This window comes from Danio rerio, chromosome 19 (assembly GCF_052040795.2).
Source record: "Danio rerio strain M-AB ecotype USA chromosome 19, GRCz13ab, whole genome shotgun sequence".
NCBI lineage: Eukaryota > Metazoa > Chordata > Actinopteri > Cypriniformes > Danionidae > Danio > Danio rerio.
The window spans coordinates 21554331-21571717 of NC_141039.2; the positions used below are offsets into that span (position 1 = coordinate 21554331).

At 37.8% G+C, this 17387-nt stretch overlaps 1 protein-coding gene across 1 annotated transcript in view; it reads left to right on the forward strand.

Moving 5' to 3' along the window:
• The first annotated feature begins 3892 nt into the window (after window positions 1-3892).
• The window catches only part of jazf1a (JAZF zinc finger 1a), a 33582-nt gene continuing 20087 nt past the window's right edge, over window positions 3893-17387 (forward strand). The window contains 1 exon segment of the mRNA NM_001044955.2: window positions 3893-4150. Within this exon segment, the coding sequence (NP_001038420.2) occupies window positions 4036-4150 (115 nt within the window). The 5' untranslated portion in view covers window positions 3893-4035.

Below are 17387 nucleotides of genomic sequence, written 5' to 3' on the forward strand. Positions count from 1 at the left end.
TGATGCAGCCCTTGTAATTGAGGAAGCAGTTGTTCTGCAAGGACTTGGTGGCATAAGAAGTCAGAAACATATGTTGATGGACATTGGAGCAGATCTCTGAAGTGCAAAGTACACTCACTTTAAAATACATTAAAATAAAAATATTGAGATCGGATTTTATCATTTTCTATTGCTCTGCTGTCATTTTCCCCCACAAAGAGCCTGTGTTAGTAAAATACAATTATAAAATGTAAGTTAATTGTTTGTAATTGCTAAATAAAGAGTAAAATCCTTTAATAAATGTGTAATGTATTTTGTTGTCTGTTCTGTTTTATATTGAGAAAATCTGCTAGTTTAAGTGCAGTGAACTTGAAAAGTAGAGGTAGTTCAGCTAAACTTAGCAAGTTCTGCTAACTTGATAATGAAAGTTCACCTTAAAGGTCCAGTTTACTTGTAATAAGTAGTTATGTAGGTGGCACGGTGACTCAGTGGTTTACACTGTCACCTCACAGCAAGGTCGCTTGTTTGAGTCCCGGCTGGATAAGCTTGCATTTCTGTGTGGAGTTTGCATGTCCTATTGGATTAACTAAAATGGCTGTAGTGTATGAGTGTGTGTGCGTGTGTGTGCGTGTGTGTGTGTGTGTGCGTGTGTGTGTGTGTGTGTGTGTGTGTGTGTGTTTGTGTGTGAATGTGAGAGTGTATGGATGCGTAAAACATATGCGGATTAAGTTGTCTTTTCATTCAGTTTTTGATGAATAAGGGACTAACGCCGAAAGAAAATGAATGAATAAATGAAAGTAGTTGGGTCAACTATTTACCTCTCCCAATCAACATTTTAATTAGTCAATACAACTTAACTGAGTCAATGCAACAAGTTGACCTGACTAAGTCAATTTGAGTCAACAAATCAGTTTTTACAGTTTATGATGTACTTATTTACAATGACTGTGTAATAACTAGGTAATAACAATAAATCTACCCTCAAACCTTAACCAGTCACCTTATATTAACCAGCAGTACTTTCTGTAAGTACTGGGTAAGTGCACATTCTGTAAAATAAAGTGCAACTAAAATAACGGCAGTCTTTTGTGCAGTGGTAGTTTCTCTGCTGCTTATGTTTGCATGTGCATGCTGCTGGCTGTGCAACTAATGTGTGTAATTTACTGGAGTAGACCTTACTGTAGGTGGACCCATCTGTTTGCGTGGTTTCAGCAGACCATTATTTACTTATACAACTGGGAAATTAAGAGTCGCTCTAAATTCACTGTAACATTTTTTTTTAAGTTTATGAAATCATTAAATTACAATGTAAATTGTTGGTTGAAGATGATATAATTAAAAATGTTAATACCTTAAATAGATTGATTGAGCTATTGCATTATTATTGCATTATTTTGTTAAACCCAAATATTTGTTTTGAAAGTGTACACTGTAAAAACCCTGGTTGCCTTTAATATTTAAGCTGAATCAAATTAACCTTATGAATTCATTTAACTAATATTATGTTGAACTGACTTAAAACAGCTTGCAAACCTTATAAAATTAAGTTAGAACATGATTAACTTAGTTTAATAAGTTACAATGAACTAAAAACCTATGCTGTCATGACTGATCTTATAATTTTTTACAGTGTTGTAAATGAAGGTGTCTTGACTCTTTTAACATATTCTTAAGTGAACGAATGTTTGCGCATTGGCAAGTATGGGTCACCAGGTCATATCTCTCTCTGTAATACTTTAGGATTTATATATAAATCCTCAAAGGTTTACTGCAAATAAGTGATACTCTATTGGACTAATGAAAAAATTGCCATTAGAAAAAAATGGACTCTTTAATATTCATATTGTTTAACCTGGCATGTCTTCCTCACCATTTTTACCTTTTTAGCATCTGGCATCAACTGCTTTGGTCTGTTTTGTGTGAGGCAGATGGTTACATTTACCAACATCTGGCAGGCTTTACATTATGATTTCATGAGGTGAATCCCGTTTTTGCTTTGCTACAATCAATACTGCCTTGGGAATTGATCGAACACATAAACACAAAATTATAAATATACAGAAGAGAGATGTTTTTTTGAAAAGTACCATGGAATAAAATGTGGTCATTTATTCTCAGTTATTTGCATAGACCAACGACAGAGAACATTTATAACAGGGAGATTTAACGGTTGATTAACAAGTGCTGGTCAGCGCACGGTCACTGTCATGGACTGATCAAAGGGACATTCCTCCTGCTCTTTGTGAACACACTACCTTACATGGAAGTTTGTGGCATACCGGACAAATTCAAAGTCATTGTAAAAAAGATCTTTTGTAAATAAATAAATAAATAAATAACACATTTTAGAGTCTGGTCATGATCAAATTGTCATAATATTGTATGTGTAAGTGTATTTTACACATTTGAGATAACGGTCATCCATTGACAATGAGGTGAAAGATACAGATCTAGAGCTTTGAAGATTTTTAAGGTACAAAATGTCACATACATCATGAATTTATGTATACATATAATATATGGGACATATAGGTAAATGCAATGTATAGCAAAAAAATATATACTAATACAAGAAATATAAATACAATATATTTTTTAAAAGAAAAGAAAAAATGCAAGTAATTGCAAATATGCCGTGTAGTATGTGTGTGGTTTTGTGTGTATATTCTATTGTGCAGACTTAAGGTTATTAATGCTCTTTGAACTGACACCCAAACCCTACACCCTAAAATTGTGTCATCATTTACTCATCCTTGACTTGCTCTAAACAAGTTAGACCTTTTAAAACACACAAAAAAACTATATTTTGAAAAAAGTTGCAAAACCCTGACTTCCATAGTTGCATACTAGTAAAATAAAAAGGTATTCAACTCTCAAAAATATCTACTTTTGTGTTCAACAGAACAATGAAACACAAACGGATTTGGAACAACTCAAGAGTAATCAAATGATGCAGATTTTTTCAGTTTTGGGCGGAAACTTTCCCTTTAACCTTCCTGTCATGTTCGGGTCAAATCTGACCAATTTACAGCATAAATCTCTTAAATACAACTCTTAAATATTGTGTTTTACATTTGATTGCCTAAGAGCCTTATGATATCTTCCACACTCTGTATTTAAAGTGATAAGCACCTCTTTCATTAAGTGTTTTAGTCAACCTTGTTACACCTGTGGTGTTCCTGGTCAAAAGTGTCCGCTAAAAGGAAATGAATGCGTATCCAGACTATATTGACTTATCAAACAGAAAAAAATATACTGTACAATACCTTAACTCACTCACTATTTGTATATTCACCGCAGTTATGTTATGCCTAATTTTATAAATATATGTTAAACACTAATTTGAGACAATTTGAGACATACTTTGACTTCACAGCTGAAGAATTTTGAATAAAAATGTGGTTTTGAAAAATGTTTTTGTGCTAATTTAAGAGCAGGTTATAATGAACCGGTCAATTTTAAACAGGAACACTAAAGTAAGGGCCAGGAGGTAAACACGTCAAAAGGGTTAACTGATTAATAAATACTTTTATATTATTAATAACTGCTCACTGTTTGTATAAGTTAACTAATGCATTTTATAACTTTATAAATTTAATCTACACAAAATATTTAAAACAACTGTGTAATTACTGCTTAAATAAGTGTCCCATGTAAACGGTATTTTGGGTTGATCTGCAGTCCCAGGCTATGGGACTATTAAATCGTATTGCTTGGCTGGAATAGTAGCAAAAGATGCACTAAAATAATCAATAATCCAGTTGCTTATTTGGCTATTCCTTCTAAGACAAGCATTCCTCGTTCGCTCATGCAGGTGAACAGCAGAGTGTTTGTTTTACCGGTGCCTCCTCCTCCTCCTGCTGCTCCTGCTCCTCCGTCATGCCTCTTTGCCCCCATCCCCCTCCCATTGGCTGCCAGCCGTCTAAACAGCTCCAGCTGCAATCACCGCCGCCGCTGCTGCTGCAACGAGCTGCCGGCTATTTGATCACCCCCATCCCGCACAGCCTCTGCCTCCACTGGTCTGCAAACGCACGGACCTCTGCCAACACATCCATTATGACGGGCGTCGCTGCTGCCTCCTTTTTCTCTAACGTTTGCCGGTTTGGCGGTTGCGGGCTGCACTTCGAGTCCCTCGGCGAGCTCATCGTTCACATCGAAGATAACCACATCGGTGAGTGCCGCTCCGGTTTCGGCCTGCTGTCCCGCTAAGTGGCCGCTGTGAAGCGGTGAGAATGCGCGTCTGTGCACGGCTCGTTTGGCTAGGTTGTATAAAGTGACGCGCTAATTTACTTGTTCGGACTCGCTGCAAATTTAGTAGCATTAGCATTAATCTTATGAGACGTTAGATAGTCATATGCAGGTTTCAGATACGGGTGCACGGGTTGGTGCACGGTTACCAGACGCTGCTCTGTTTAGATGTAGGCCTGTATATACATGTGGCAAGCCGTTTTTACATTTACTGCATAAAATGACTAACATCTGATTTCGTTGTTAAAGTGTTTAGTTTTATGCTCTTAATAACTATAATGATTTCCAATAGTGACTAATATGCAGAATTGTACTTTTATCTGTTAAACTTATGGAAAAACTGATGCTTATTTTTTATTATTTTTATTACTAGCCTATTATAGTGTTATAGTACTTATTAAACACTTAGTACTTGGGCAACAAGTGCAGTGTTTAATTTAAAAGTGCACTTAATTTAACTGGTATAAAAATGGCTTTCTGGAATACTTGATTGTGATTGCTCACTATTGTTATTGTTATTTCCCAATAACAACCATTTAAACTAAAGCTGCAGTCACACTGCACTCTTTGCCCATAGGCTTTCATTCGTGAAATTACATGATTGTTTTATACCAATATTGCTTTAGATTATAGAAGAGCAAAATGTGACCTCTCTGTACAGAAATTTAAAATGGGGAGGAGGGCTGTGTGTAGAACTTTGCAATTAGTTAATTGCAAGAGGCTGCGCTGCAATATGAAATATATATTATGTATTATTAAATTACCCCACCCAGAGCTAATGCATGTGTGACAGTCTTACTAGCCAATTAAGGGAGCACACTTTTGTTCAGCTCAATCAGAATTGCACAACTGAACTACACCCACAATAAAATAAAATAATAAAAAAACTGGATAGAAATGACAAGTGGAATTATGGCATCTGCTGCTTTAGAAGCATTAGCAGACAAATTAATGCAATTAGATATTTTCCCCATATGGGAAGCAATCACTTGTTTATCTCTAATCATCTTGTTTTATCATCTAAGTTTTCCTTTAACAAGTTTCTTTTAATTGATAAATTATTACAGCTCACATCAATAGTTTGTGTCTAATTATGACAAGTACTCATGTAATAAGCAGGATAATGTACATCCAGCAAGTTGTTTACAATAAATCCCTTAAGTTTTTATCTGCTGTTAAGCTTGTCAGGTTTCTTCGGTGATAACAACCGGCTGGATGTACATTATACCTTATGTAATACTTCAAAATGAGGATTCTATTTTGGGATTGATGGTTGTAAAATCCATTAATATCTGTGGTGGAACCTTTAAAGGGCCATGAAACCCCCTCGTTTCAGCAGGGTGTTTTCACACCTCTACTTTGGAAAAAGTCAGAAAAGTGGGCGTGTCCAGCTCTGTTTAGGGGGGGAGTGTCGGAGGAACCAAAGTGGGATGGTGTGAGAGTGTCTATTTGGGCACGCGCGAGTTTCAGAGTCAAAACACACACACACACACACACACACACACACACACACACACACACACGGGAGAAAGTGATGGTGTTTACATGGACATCTGTAGTCAAATTATTTGCCAAATTATTAAATTGTGGACTTTAACTGCAGTTTGGCTCTTTCATTTAGGGAATTCATTTATGCCCCTCGTGACAAACGAGATATTTGATTCGAGGAACTGCTTTAAGCGTGTATTTTTTACGCAATGTTTGATACCGCACGGCGAATGGGAGAAAAAAACCCTCCGCATTTCCCGGAAACTTAGATGCACACAGCAGGTAGTGTCAGAAAGCCGCGTGTGTTATTCCGGTCACAAAATGCGGTGAAAATCCTACACGAGGTTAAAGTTTGGTTGTGGTGCTAACGTGTTTACACTCGGTGCAATAGTTAACTTAGTTCGATACGAACAAACTGAATAAACAAAGAGCACTGGTCGCTCACTTACCAAATCTGTAGAGACAGGACAATCACCAGCAACTAGAGCCGCATCTTTATTAAGAGAAGACTACAAGCGAATCCGGATCTCAGCGTTTGCAGATGAGAACAGCTCTCAGGTAAACAATGTTCCTCCTTAGACACGTAAGTTAAGTTATTGTTGTCGCGCGTCGCGTCGCGTCGCGTACACTGTTAATCGACGCGTGACTCCAGCTGCGCTCTCACAGAGAGAAAATGAAAACAAAACTTAACTGCAGCAAACTATAAAAGCAACACTTCACGCTTGTTTTACCAACACAACGTGGTGTGTCTGTCGTCTAAACACTGTGACAGTAATGAATATTAATGAAGTTGCACAATAGAGCCCGCTGATTGGTTTGAACCAAGCCTTACTCATGCATTAATGCATCACACTGTAAGACGTAATAAGACACACTCTGTCATAGGGGTGTCACGATTTCGATTCTTAATCGAAATCGATCGAAATTTATGCTCAATTTCGATTATCGAATCAAAAAATAGAATCGTCGATGCTGCCACGCCCCCATGTCACGTCAGCCTGGCTTGCCAAGTGGGAAAAAAACAGGCTTGTTGAAGTGCTTGTTAAACTGCAAAAGCAGGAGACCCGTCGACAGAACTTAAACCCTCTCCTCTTTCAATGAAGTCGCCGGTGTGTAAGCATTTCCAGTGTGTTATGTTGACAACGTTCGTGTCGTCGACAAAAAAAACACAGTTTTGCAAGCTCTGCTATGTACGTATTACGTACGGTTCGTCCGATAGACAACACCGTTATCGCGATCCTCCGCCCGGCCCCGTTGCAAATCCGCTCGCGAAAAGTACACACTCAGGCCCCGTTTACACTGTCTTTGTTTTTAAATGGCATTTTAGAACGACAACGATTTGACATCCACAGTGGCGTGTAGCATTTCTGAGCAGCCCTCCTTCCTCTCTACCTCTGAAAATGCACATCACGTGACCACACAGACACAGACGCACACACAGCCATGCGCTCGAGACAGCAGGTCCAGGCAGTCAGAGGACTGCTTCAATCTTTCACTCACTTGTACTTAGTCATTTTAGCGAACACCTCAGATACTGTTGGCTGGTTCCTGTTGGTTGTGCACCTTTTTTACCGACGCCATTATAACGACACAGATCACTGCCTATTCACGAGTCCCACAGAAAAAGTGATTGACAGGGGGTAATTATGTGTGTATCTTGCCTTTATTCATTTACTGTATGATTTGTTTATGGGTAAAACAAAGACCATGCAGGTCAGGTAGTTTAAACGGTAGGCTACAAATAATTAATTGGTCATTAATTAATTATTCATAATCAAAAATCGAACCGAATCGTGCCTTTAGAATCGAAAATGTAATTGATCGAGGATTTGGAGGATCGTAACACCCTTACTCTGGCACAGACGTCCAGTCTTCACGCTGGAATACACGCTATTATCTCATGTCCATGATGCAGCTTCAAAAATTTGTTTTAAATTGGAAGTACGAATTAGCTTGAAATAACGCAAAAACAACCAATTTACACTTTTTAGTGAAATATAGGTGTCCTAATAGTGTTTTTAGCAGTGTGGGAATCATATACGACTGTCAGCAGCTCAAAAAAATGTGTTTTGGTGTTTCGTGACCCTTTAATTTGCAAAAAGGTTCTTTATAGTGGACATTGGCTCTTTCAAATTGTAAAATGTTCTTTATACGTAGAAAAAAAGCTTTTCAGGGAAAACAAAATAATTTTTTAAGGGTACCAGATATGGTTATCTGAAAAAAAAAAGGTGTTTAATAATATAAATGATAACTATAACTAAACGGCATCAACATTAACTAATAAATGTATGACTACTGACTTGCTGCAGATATTTTATAGCAAAATTTAGATATGACAACTTTTTAAAATTTTTAAAATAGATTTTTGATTTTAATACTATGAAAGCTCTTTGGAAATGTTATTGTAAAGATGATTTAACTTAACTAATAAAAGTGTAACACAACAGTGCAACAGATTTAATCCTCAAATTTAATGCAAATGAATATTAAATATGTAGTTCAATACAATGAGTATTTTCCATAAATGTTTGTGATAAAGTTTTTGTTTGAAGTCATTGTTTAAAATAACAATGATTGTTTAGCATAGTAATATAAGTAACACTAATTACTAATCAGATGTAAAGTCTCTATTGGGATATTGAAACTCCGTAAATATAAAAAAATATAAGTATATAATATCTGGTCAATTTTAAAGGAATACATGTAAAAACGGCTTGCCATATCTACAGTAATTAGCGATAGTGGTGGAGAGCCATTGTTTACTACTAGTGTTGTGTATTCAAGCTGTCTGTCAAGTCTGCAACAATGAATCTTCGTTTAGGTGTGTGATGATTTACATCCTTCAATTCAGTTTTCAAATGAGCTTTTGAAACAGAACTTTTAACAGAGTAATTTTTACTTTTAAAATTTTTACTTATTCTGAGCAATTTACTGTAATTTATTTCATATTACCAGCAGTTCATCACTCATCCCCTGCAAGTGCCTATTTCCATAGCAATTGTTGTAATGAGAAATTTGATATTGAAACATATGAAGACTGCTATAAAGCAGCTATAAAAACAAGTGTGTCATTGTTCAAATCAAGTCAATTTATTGTAAGTTCAGTTCAAATGAATAGTGTGAAATTTGTGATATTATAAAGAGATTACCCTTAGTGTTAAGCAGCTCCACAAAAGGTAGCGATGTTTTTGATCAACTTCAGTCAGAATGATCAGTTCTGAATCAGTTCAGTTCAATAACCCTGCCAATTTGACAGCTTGCAAGATTGGAATTACTTCGAGCAGCTCCACAGAAGACAATAGTTGTGTCCTTAATGACATGTTATACACTATGGAATTATACAGTAGAACTTATGCACTATGCACCCAGCTATTCAGCATTGTAGTCTGAAGGCCTCATCTCCTTTACTACAAAGTTAAACCTGTAACAATTGGGTGCATGAGGTATCAAACATTACACAGCTCTTTTTACTCAGTTATATAAGTGCACTTTTGTCATTTTCTAACACTTTCTTGTATTACTTATGGTTGTAAATTACATGGAACAGTGCTTATTGAAACAAACTGGGACACACATTTCAGTTTGATTCAGTTCAAGTGTTCTTGTGGTCATATTTAAAGACTCTCTGAAAGTTTTCACACTCACTGTCGCAGTGGAAGATGTCTGTCAGGATGAAATACACCTGGCAACTTATCCAGCATGTTTTTACGCAGTGGAAGCCCTTCCAGCCGCAACCCATCTCTGAGAAACATCCACACGCACTCATTCACACTCTTACACTATGGGCAATTTAGCCTACCCAATTCACCTGTACTGCATGTCTTTGGACTTTGGGGGAAACCTGAACACCCGAAGGATACCCACACTAACGCAGGGAGAACATGCAAAATCCACACAGAAACACCAACTGACTCAGCTGAGGCTCGAACCAGCGACCTTCTTGCTGTGAGGCGACAGCACTACCTACTGCGCCACTGCGTCACCTAAATGTCTGATCATCTTGTTTTTTTCTGCCCCTTTTCGCAGCACCGTACGACAGAATTTTGCATGCTCAAACTACTGTGTGACCACAGCATGAGTGTCACTTTAGCCTCATAAGAGATCAGCTAGGCTGATTTCCCTCAGGGGTCACAAATATGACTTTTGGGGTTATGGATTTGACCTCAGAGCTCTTGTTTTAATGAGCACTACAATAAGAGCACCCAGAGCCCTCCACATGGATCATTAATAGCTACTACTAATCAATAATAATCCTATTGAGTGCAGAACCCATGCAGTTACATTGGCAGTGTGCCAGATGATTAAATTCAAATTGTAAATTTAAAATTCACGATAAAAGAAATCAAATGAATCATTAGATGACACCTTTTTGTTTGGCATTCTGTTGCATTGTGATTTCTATGGGAGATTAATGGATAAACTTGACAGGGACAACCTATATTTTAGGCAGCTGGGATATAGAGCAGGATATAAACTCTTGTCTAAATCTCCTGAATTACATCCTATGATTGTCTCCAACTCTTCCTCTTTTTCATTGCTTTAGGAAATAACATATACATGTAAAGCATTCTGTTTATGATGGCAGCATTGTCAAGCATTAGTTTATGATTTTGCTTGTACTGATTCATTTAGCCATTTATTCATTCATTTAAAATGTAATAATAATTCAATTTAGGGCAGCATGGTGGTGCAATGGGTAGCACTCTCGCCTCACAGGAAGAAGGTCCAACTGGGTCAGTTGACATTTTTGTGTGGAGTTAGCATTTTCTCCCCTTGTTCGTGTGGGTTTGCTTCAGGTGCTTCGGTTTATGGGTGTTTCCCAATGATAAGTTGCAGCTGGAAGGGCATCCGTTGCGTAAAACATGTGCTGGATAAGTTGGCAGTTCATTCTGTTGTGGCGTTTATTAGAAAGTCCTGTTTCTGAATAGAAAAACAGCTGTATAATCTAAGCATTTCAAGCATTTACTTTGTAAAAATCACTACAATGTGCTCTATAACAGTGTTTCTCAACCACTAACCTGGAGGACCACCATCACTACATGTTTTGGATGTCTCCTTTGCAAGGTTTGTTAAGCTACTTAAAAAAAATTTGGTGAGCTAAGCTATTAGCTACTCTACTTAAAAGGTACTGTAACTACACTAAAAGCTACCCTCTGGGAAATGTAGCAAGCTAAGCTAAAAGTTACTTGGCAAAAGCTATTTTTGCAATTTTCATTTTTAAATTGAAACAACTTATATTCAAGTCAAGCATATCTTAGTGATCAATAAACCTGTCAATGAAACATATGAGGCCTAGTTGTTCAGTTCAATTATTTGCTGCAAATACAAATTGTACTAAACAGAACAGTATCATTAGCATCTATCTTGCACTAACAGTAGCCTAATTACCATAGTATACCCTTTACTATATATATATATATATATATATATATATATATATATATATATATATATATATATATATATATATATATATATATATATATATATATATATATATATATATATAATAAAAAAGTACTACATCAAATTAATTTGAGTACTATTGTGTAGTTCAAAAGCTATATTACTTACTATAAACAACTAAAGTATTTTTGAGTTCTTGAGGTATGGTCATGAGGAATCCCGCTTCAGAATTAACTCCCCTCCCTCAGCCATCTTTCCATCAAGCAAATTTATTGTGTTATTGGCGTCACGGATTGGAGCGAATGGTGACAGTAATGCACCAAAAAGTTCATTGTCGACCACTGAAAAACAAGAACAAGAAGAAATCCTCATTCTCAGTGCCATCACTTATTGATCTATGATCTGTAAATGTAGCTTGTTATTACTGTGCTACTTGACAAAAAAATAAATAAAAAAATAGCTTCGCTACTGAAAAGCTATTTGATTTAGAAAGTAAACAATGCTCCTTGTCTCTCACACCCATTAAAGGTCTTTCAGTCTATGCTAATGAGCTGATGATCTGAATCAGGTGTGTTTGGTTAAGGAGACATGGGCTGCGCTCGAAACCGCCTACAAATCAGTAAGTACTGCATTTGAATTTAAACGTACTACTCGGCCGTTGGAAAAGTATGTTCTATACAGTATGAATGTGAAAAGAGCCGTGTAGTCTGGCGGTCCTCCAGAAACATGGTTGAGAAACACTGCCCTATAACCTGTTGACTGATTATTTTTAAATATTTCCCTTACTATAATTAATAGTTTATAAGATAATTGGTATAATCAAACATTTCTTGCAACTTTACATTATAAATTGTTAAATCTCAAATTTGGACATAAAGATGTACCAGTCCTCTTTAAAACCCACATTACAAATAAAGTTATTTTATTTAAAGCAGGGGTGTACAAACTCAGTCCTGGAGGGCTGGGGTCCTGGGGCCTCATGTACGAAGACTTGCGTGGAAATCAAACTAAAACATTGCGTACGCACAAAGCTGTAAATGTGCGTACGCAGAAAAAAATTTAGATGTATGAAACACTGCGTACGCCGAATCCCACGCATATTTTTTGTACATTTGAATGAACGTGAAACTGAGCGCAACATGCACGAGCGCAAAACCCCTCCCTGCCTCCTCCCCATGAATATGCTAATGACTCTACTTTGGCAAAACCCAACGAAAAAGCATTGGCAAAAGCAAGCAAAAGGAGAAACTTTGAACAGAATGTGAATTGGAGGGGCTGCTTTCTGAGGTAGACCGGAGAAAAACGGTTTTATTTGCAAGTTTGCCCTCCGTAATTAATAACAAAAGAAAAAAATAGAGTGGGAGAGTTTAGCTGATGCGGTTAACACAGTTAAATCTGAACATCGCACTGAGTGGATTAAAAAAAGAAATAGATGTATAAGTGCAAAATGTTGTAGTACCCTTCATAACATCCTGGGTGGCGCAGCTTGTGAAAGGCATAGCAACATGTTTTGACATGTTCGAGCATGAACTCGGTTCGAATCCAGCGTCTGATGAAGTCATTCTTCTTTCAATTTAACACAACTGCCTCTAGGAGTTGCCAATGGAAATAAAAAAGACACGCAAAAAAAATGTGAGTACGCCAGCCATGAAGTTGGTGTGGAGCTGCGCACATTCTCACGTTCATTTCATCGTTAGTAAATCCAAATGTGAGCGATTCTGAGAGTGAAACCTGGTGTACGCAAAGTTTTTGTGCATACGCAGTGTTGATACATGAGGCCCCTGGAGAGTTTAGCTCCTACCCAAATCAAACAATGAGCCGACTAATCAAGCATTCATTAGATACGAGCTGTTTCTTAGTTCCAAGAACACAGAGAACAGACTTGCATTCTTGTGAAGATCGGTCTTGCCAGGTCACCTCGAAAGAATGAACATAGGAGACCATTTTCCATATATATATACTATGCATAAAGACATTACAAATACACGTTGCACAATATAAATAAAACTGATTTTTATTATGAATTTCAGCAAATAAACACCCTTAATGTGTTTATTTCTTTATTAAGATTTTCATGGTAATGTTTATATTTACTATTTTATTTAGGGAAACTCCTGAGATGAATAAGTTATGTCTCTGAACTTAATAATAAATCTGTATAAAATGGTGCTCTTCCCAACTCCTTAAATCAGTCGCAATGACTTCTGGGTCTTCTAGAGCGAGTTCGGTTATCAAGGCTGCATCCACGCGTCTTTGATATCAGGAACACATCCGGGAAGTTTCACGTGTCCTCCGTTCTTGCGGCCTTGAATATTGGAAATGAACTTTGGCAGTTGATGATGACATTACAGCAGAACACAAGGACACAAGACTGCTAAAGAATGCATATTGAGAAACAGCCATGGGCTACTAGAAACATCCTGGCAGGTGTGTTGAAGCAAATTGGAGCCAGGAGCCTCCAGGACAGAGTTTGGACACCCCTGATTTAAGGAGTAAAAATTACCCATCAGGTCATTTATTATATCCTGTTGAAATGTTTTGGGTTAGAGCGTGTAAAGACTGTCCACTCTGCAGCCTGTAGCAAGATAATTTACTGGAAATGGTCCAATATGTAATTGACGTGCGTGTAAGTGGTAGTTGCGAAACGAGAATTATTTAGGTTAATTATTAGACTACCCATTACATTTTGTGCTGCTAACATCTAGACCTACCCCAACCATAAACCCTAATCAACCATCACAGTAGCATAGGCATTACAATAGTGGGAATTACAGTGTCCACTATGTATTGGACCTGATACAATACGTCGTCGTGCTACAGTCTGCTGCAAGGACATGGCGAGGAATTGTAGTTTTTTTTGCCCCTGTGTCTTTAAATGAAAATGAGCTGGTTCTCCTGCGTCCTCTTAAAGTAGGGTCTCCCAGTCTCCATTTCTTATGGAGAACATTTCTGGCATGGTCCTTTGCTTGAAAAAAAGCTAACTTTTTTTTTACGTTGTTGAGCTTGTGATGCAGAGTGCTTGAGTTTGAGTCTAGTGAAGCACAGTTCCACAAAAGAGATGAAAACTATGTATATGAGGTGGTCGCAGGGGTTGGGTGTAGGGAAGGCTTTAGGCCAGTCTTTAGGCCTACTCACACTATGCCATCCGTACCGTGTCCAGGCCTGTTTCCCGGATGGTTTGAGAAGTGTGAGTGCACTGAATCGGGCTCAAGCATGGTTCACTTGGCCGGCCCTGGCCCGGTTGGAAGAGGTGTGCCTGAGCGCGGTTCACTTGGGCTTTGGCACGGTATGCTTATGTGTGAGTGCAAAACGCGCCAAAGCCCGAAACTAAAAGCGAGATGTGACTTTTAAGGGACTGTTTCATATGGATTTATTAATCATTCTTACTGTTCAGTGAACGCAAACTACCGTAGTTTATTAAAGACGAGAACTCCTCACAGCACGACAGCTGCACGGCTTCAGCAGACCTCCTCATTCCTGCAGCACGAGGGCTTTATGATTGTTTATGAGTGCCAAAAGTGGCGGATCTGTTCGGCGAAATATTTGACTGCGTGTCACCGCATCCTTAAGGACTGTTTGGCGAAATATTTGACTGCATGTCACTGCATAACAAACGACTGAAACGATACAACTAGAGAAATCTCCACTGTGCTGCTGAGTGAGAGAGCGCTTCTCACTGAACAGCGCAGCAGCGATGACGTAAGCGTGCCGAGGCCCGTTTTTGGTGTGAATGCAGGCCGTCGGGGGAGACAGGAGGGGGGACAAGCGTGCTTTGGCCCAGTTCGAGGCAACTGTACCTAGTGTGAGTACGGCCTTTGACTAGTTGTGGTGATCTGTATGACAAGCATGTAACCATTCTTGCAATTTAGTAAAAGCTGCAATTGTCATGCGCATCTTGTCAGGGAGGCCCAGTGTTGTGATTAGTAGTAAATCTCCTTTGAAGGCCAAAGGGGGCTCTCGCGAGCTGCACAGAACCACCAAATATGAAATATGTTTCCACTGATTGGTAAGGTATGGGTCACCTTTTTCAGGCTTGCGTTTCCACTGCCAAAAGTGTACCAATGGTGGGAGCAGTTTATGACAGAAAGTTTCGGTTGACGTCATTAATATGTCAAAATAAAGCTTTATGGGTCGTTCGCATATCATATGAGAAGCACTTCTCACAAAACATATGCTTTATACACATAAATACTTCTGTATAGATGTTCATTATTAGCCTTTCTATGAACATGATTTAATTATAACGGCAGATCAATGAATTTCAATTCAAAATAGCCTACTGTAACGTCTGCAATTATATAAAATAAATAAATAAATGCAACATATATGAACACATACAACCCTTTTACAGTCTCCAATATGTTACCAATTACAGAAAAACTACACACAGCATACATTTAGTCCTTATTTGAATTCAAAAACAACACACAACATATAGCCTACAGTCAGTGCAAACCTCTTATCTGTATATTTAATATTCACTAACACATGTAACCTCTTGTTAGAAAGTAATTTTGTCATTCCGAGTTCAAATAGTCCAAAAGGCGATGATAATAGTTAATCTTGGCAATTTGTTCAAGTTTTAGGTTGCTGAAAGAAGCATTTGCTTCTTTGTTTTATTCCGACTTCTCCATTGTTTTTCGTGCTTCACTCTCGCATTTTTCCATTTTTGAAAGGATTGGATGTCAGAAGCAATTCAATAATCATGTGCACATTATTATTATTATGAGCTCAAGTTTGTTATTTCAAATATTGAAGTACAGTGAGCAATCGTGAGCTCTGGAGAAAGTGAAACCGCTCACACTTTACACGCCATTGTAAACAACAACAGGACAACAGGTTTATTCTTGGCTTTGTGGCTGTTTGAGCTCAAGTCAACCATGGATCTTTATTATATGTATATATTTATGATGTAATGGCTGTGTATTTAAAAATGGTGCGTCCTTTGTTTTTATTCTCCTGGCTTGTAAATGTGCTAGTAATGTATCTTTGTAAACCAATAGCATTCAGCTGCACATCTCGTTCTTTTTGGTATCCTTTTTTTTTGTGTTAGGTACTCTTTGGAAAGGGTACCCAAAAAGTGGTACGGTATTTGCTTTTAGGTACCTATTGACAGTGGAAACAGCCATAAAAGTGTACCGAACCTTACCATACCACTCAGTGGGTATGAGCAATTAAAGGCCCAGGTAATACCTAAAGATTTAACTACTTTCATTGATTGGGAAGTGAAGGTAAGTGAAGAGTCAGGGGATGGGTGATGGTGAGAAGGGGACCTTCTATAACTTGTGGATCGGTACTCAATGCGCATGAGAGTTGTTTTTGATTTATCACAGAGCCCTACCCAAAGTAAAATATTTCTGATTCGCATAATTGTAGAGAGTGCCCTCTACTGAATTTGTTATCTGAAACATACAACAAAACATACCAGGAGGGACATGTTTCTGGTTTCACAAAAATGTAGGTTAAGGTATGTGTGAGTTGACCCCCTTTGCATCCATAACAGCTTCTACACTTCTTTTGAAGGTTGCAAAGTTTTTCTGTAGGAATTATTGCCCATTCTCTCAACAGGGAATTTGTCCAGGCACTGATGTCGGATAGACAGTCCTATTTCACAATATCCATTTTAGTTCATCGTTAAGGTGTTTGATGGGGTTAAGGTCAGGGCGTAGGTCTCAACTAATCCAACCAAGTCTTTATGGGCCTTGCTTCGTTCACTGGTACATAGTCAAGCTGGAATAAAAAAAGTCAAACTGCTGTAAGAAAGGCATAGGATTCATTATCCAAACTGTTTTGGTATGTTGAAGTATTCATTGAAGTAACAAAACTGTAACATTCCCCTGATCACCCATCAGACCACCAAACAGAGAAGTGTGATTACTCACTTCACAAAACAAAGGTTCTACTGCTTCAGACTTGGAGACAAACTCTCCAATATAGTGGACGACATTGTATTGGTGATATGAGGCTTGCATGAAGGTCGCTTATTAAAACAATGTTTGTGGTGATTTTAATGCAAGTGGACATTTATAATTTTTCAGCTATGTAATCAGCATAGCATTGGTAATTTTTATGTAAGGTGTATGTTGCAGGTTTTTTTTAAAGGGGCTAACCATCCTAAAGAAGTTTCAATCTGCCCTGATGGAGGTCAAAACTAAGGTTTAGGGTTAGCTAGCTGGAGATAAAGAGGGCTATTCATATTAAAAGAATAGAATAGGATAGAATACTTTTTATTGTCACTGAACATGTATAAAATGTACATTATATAC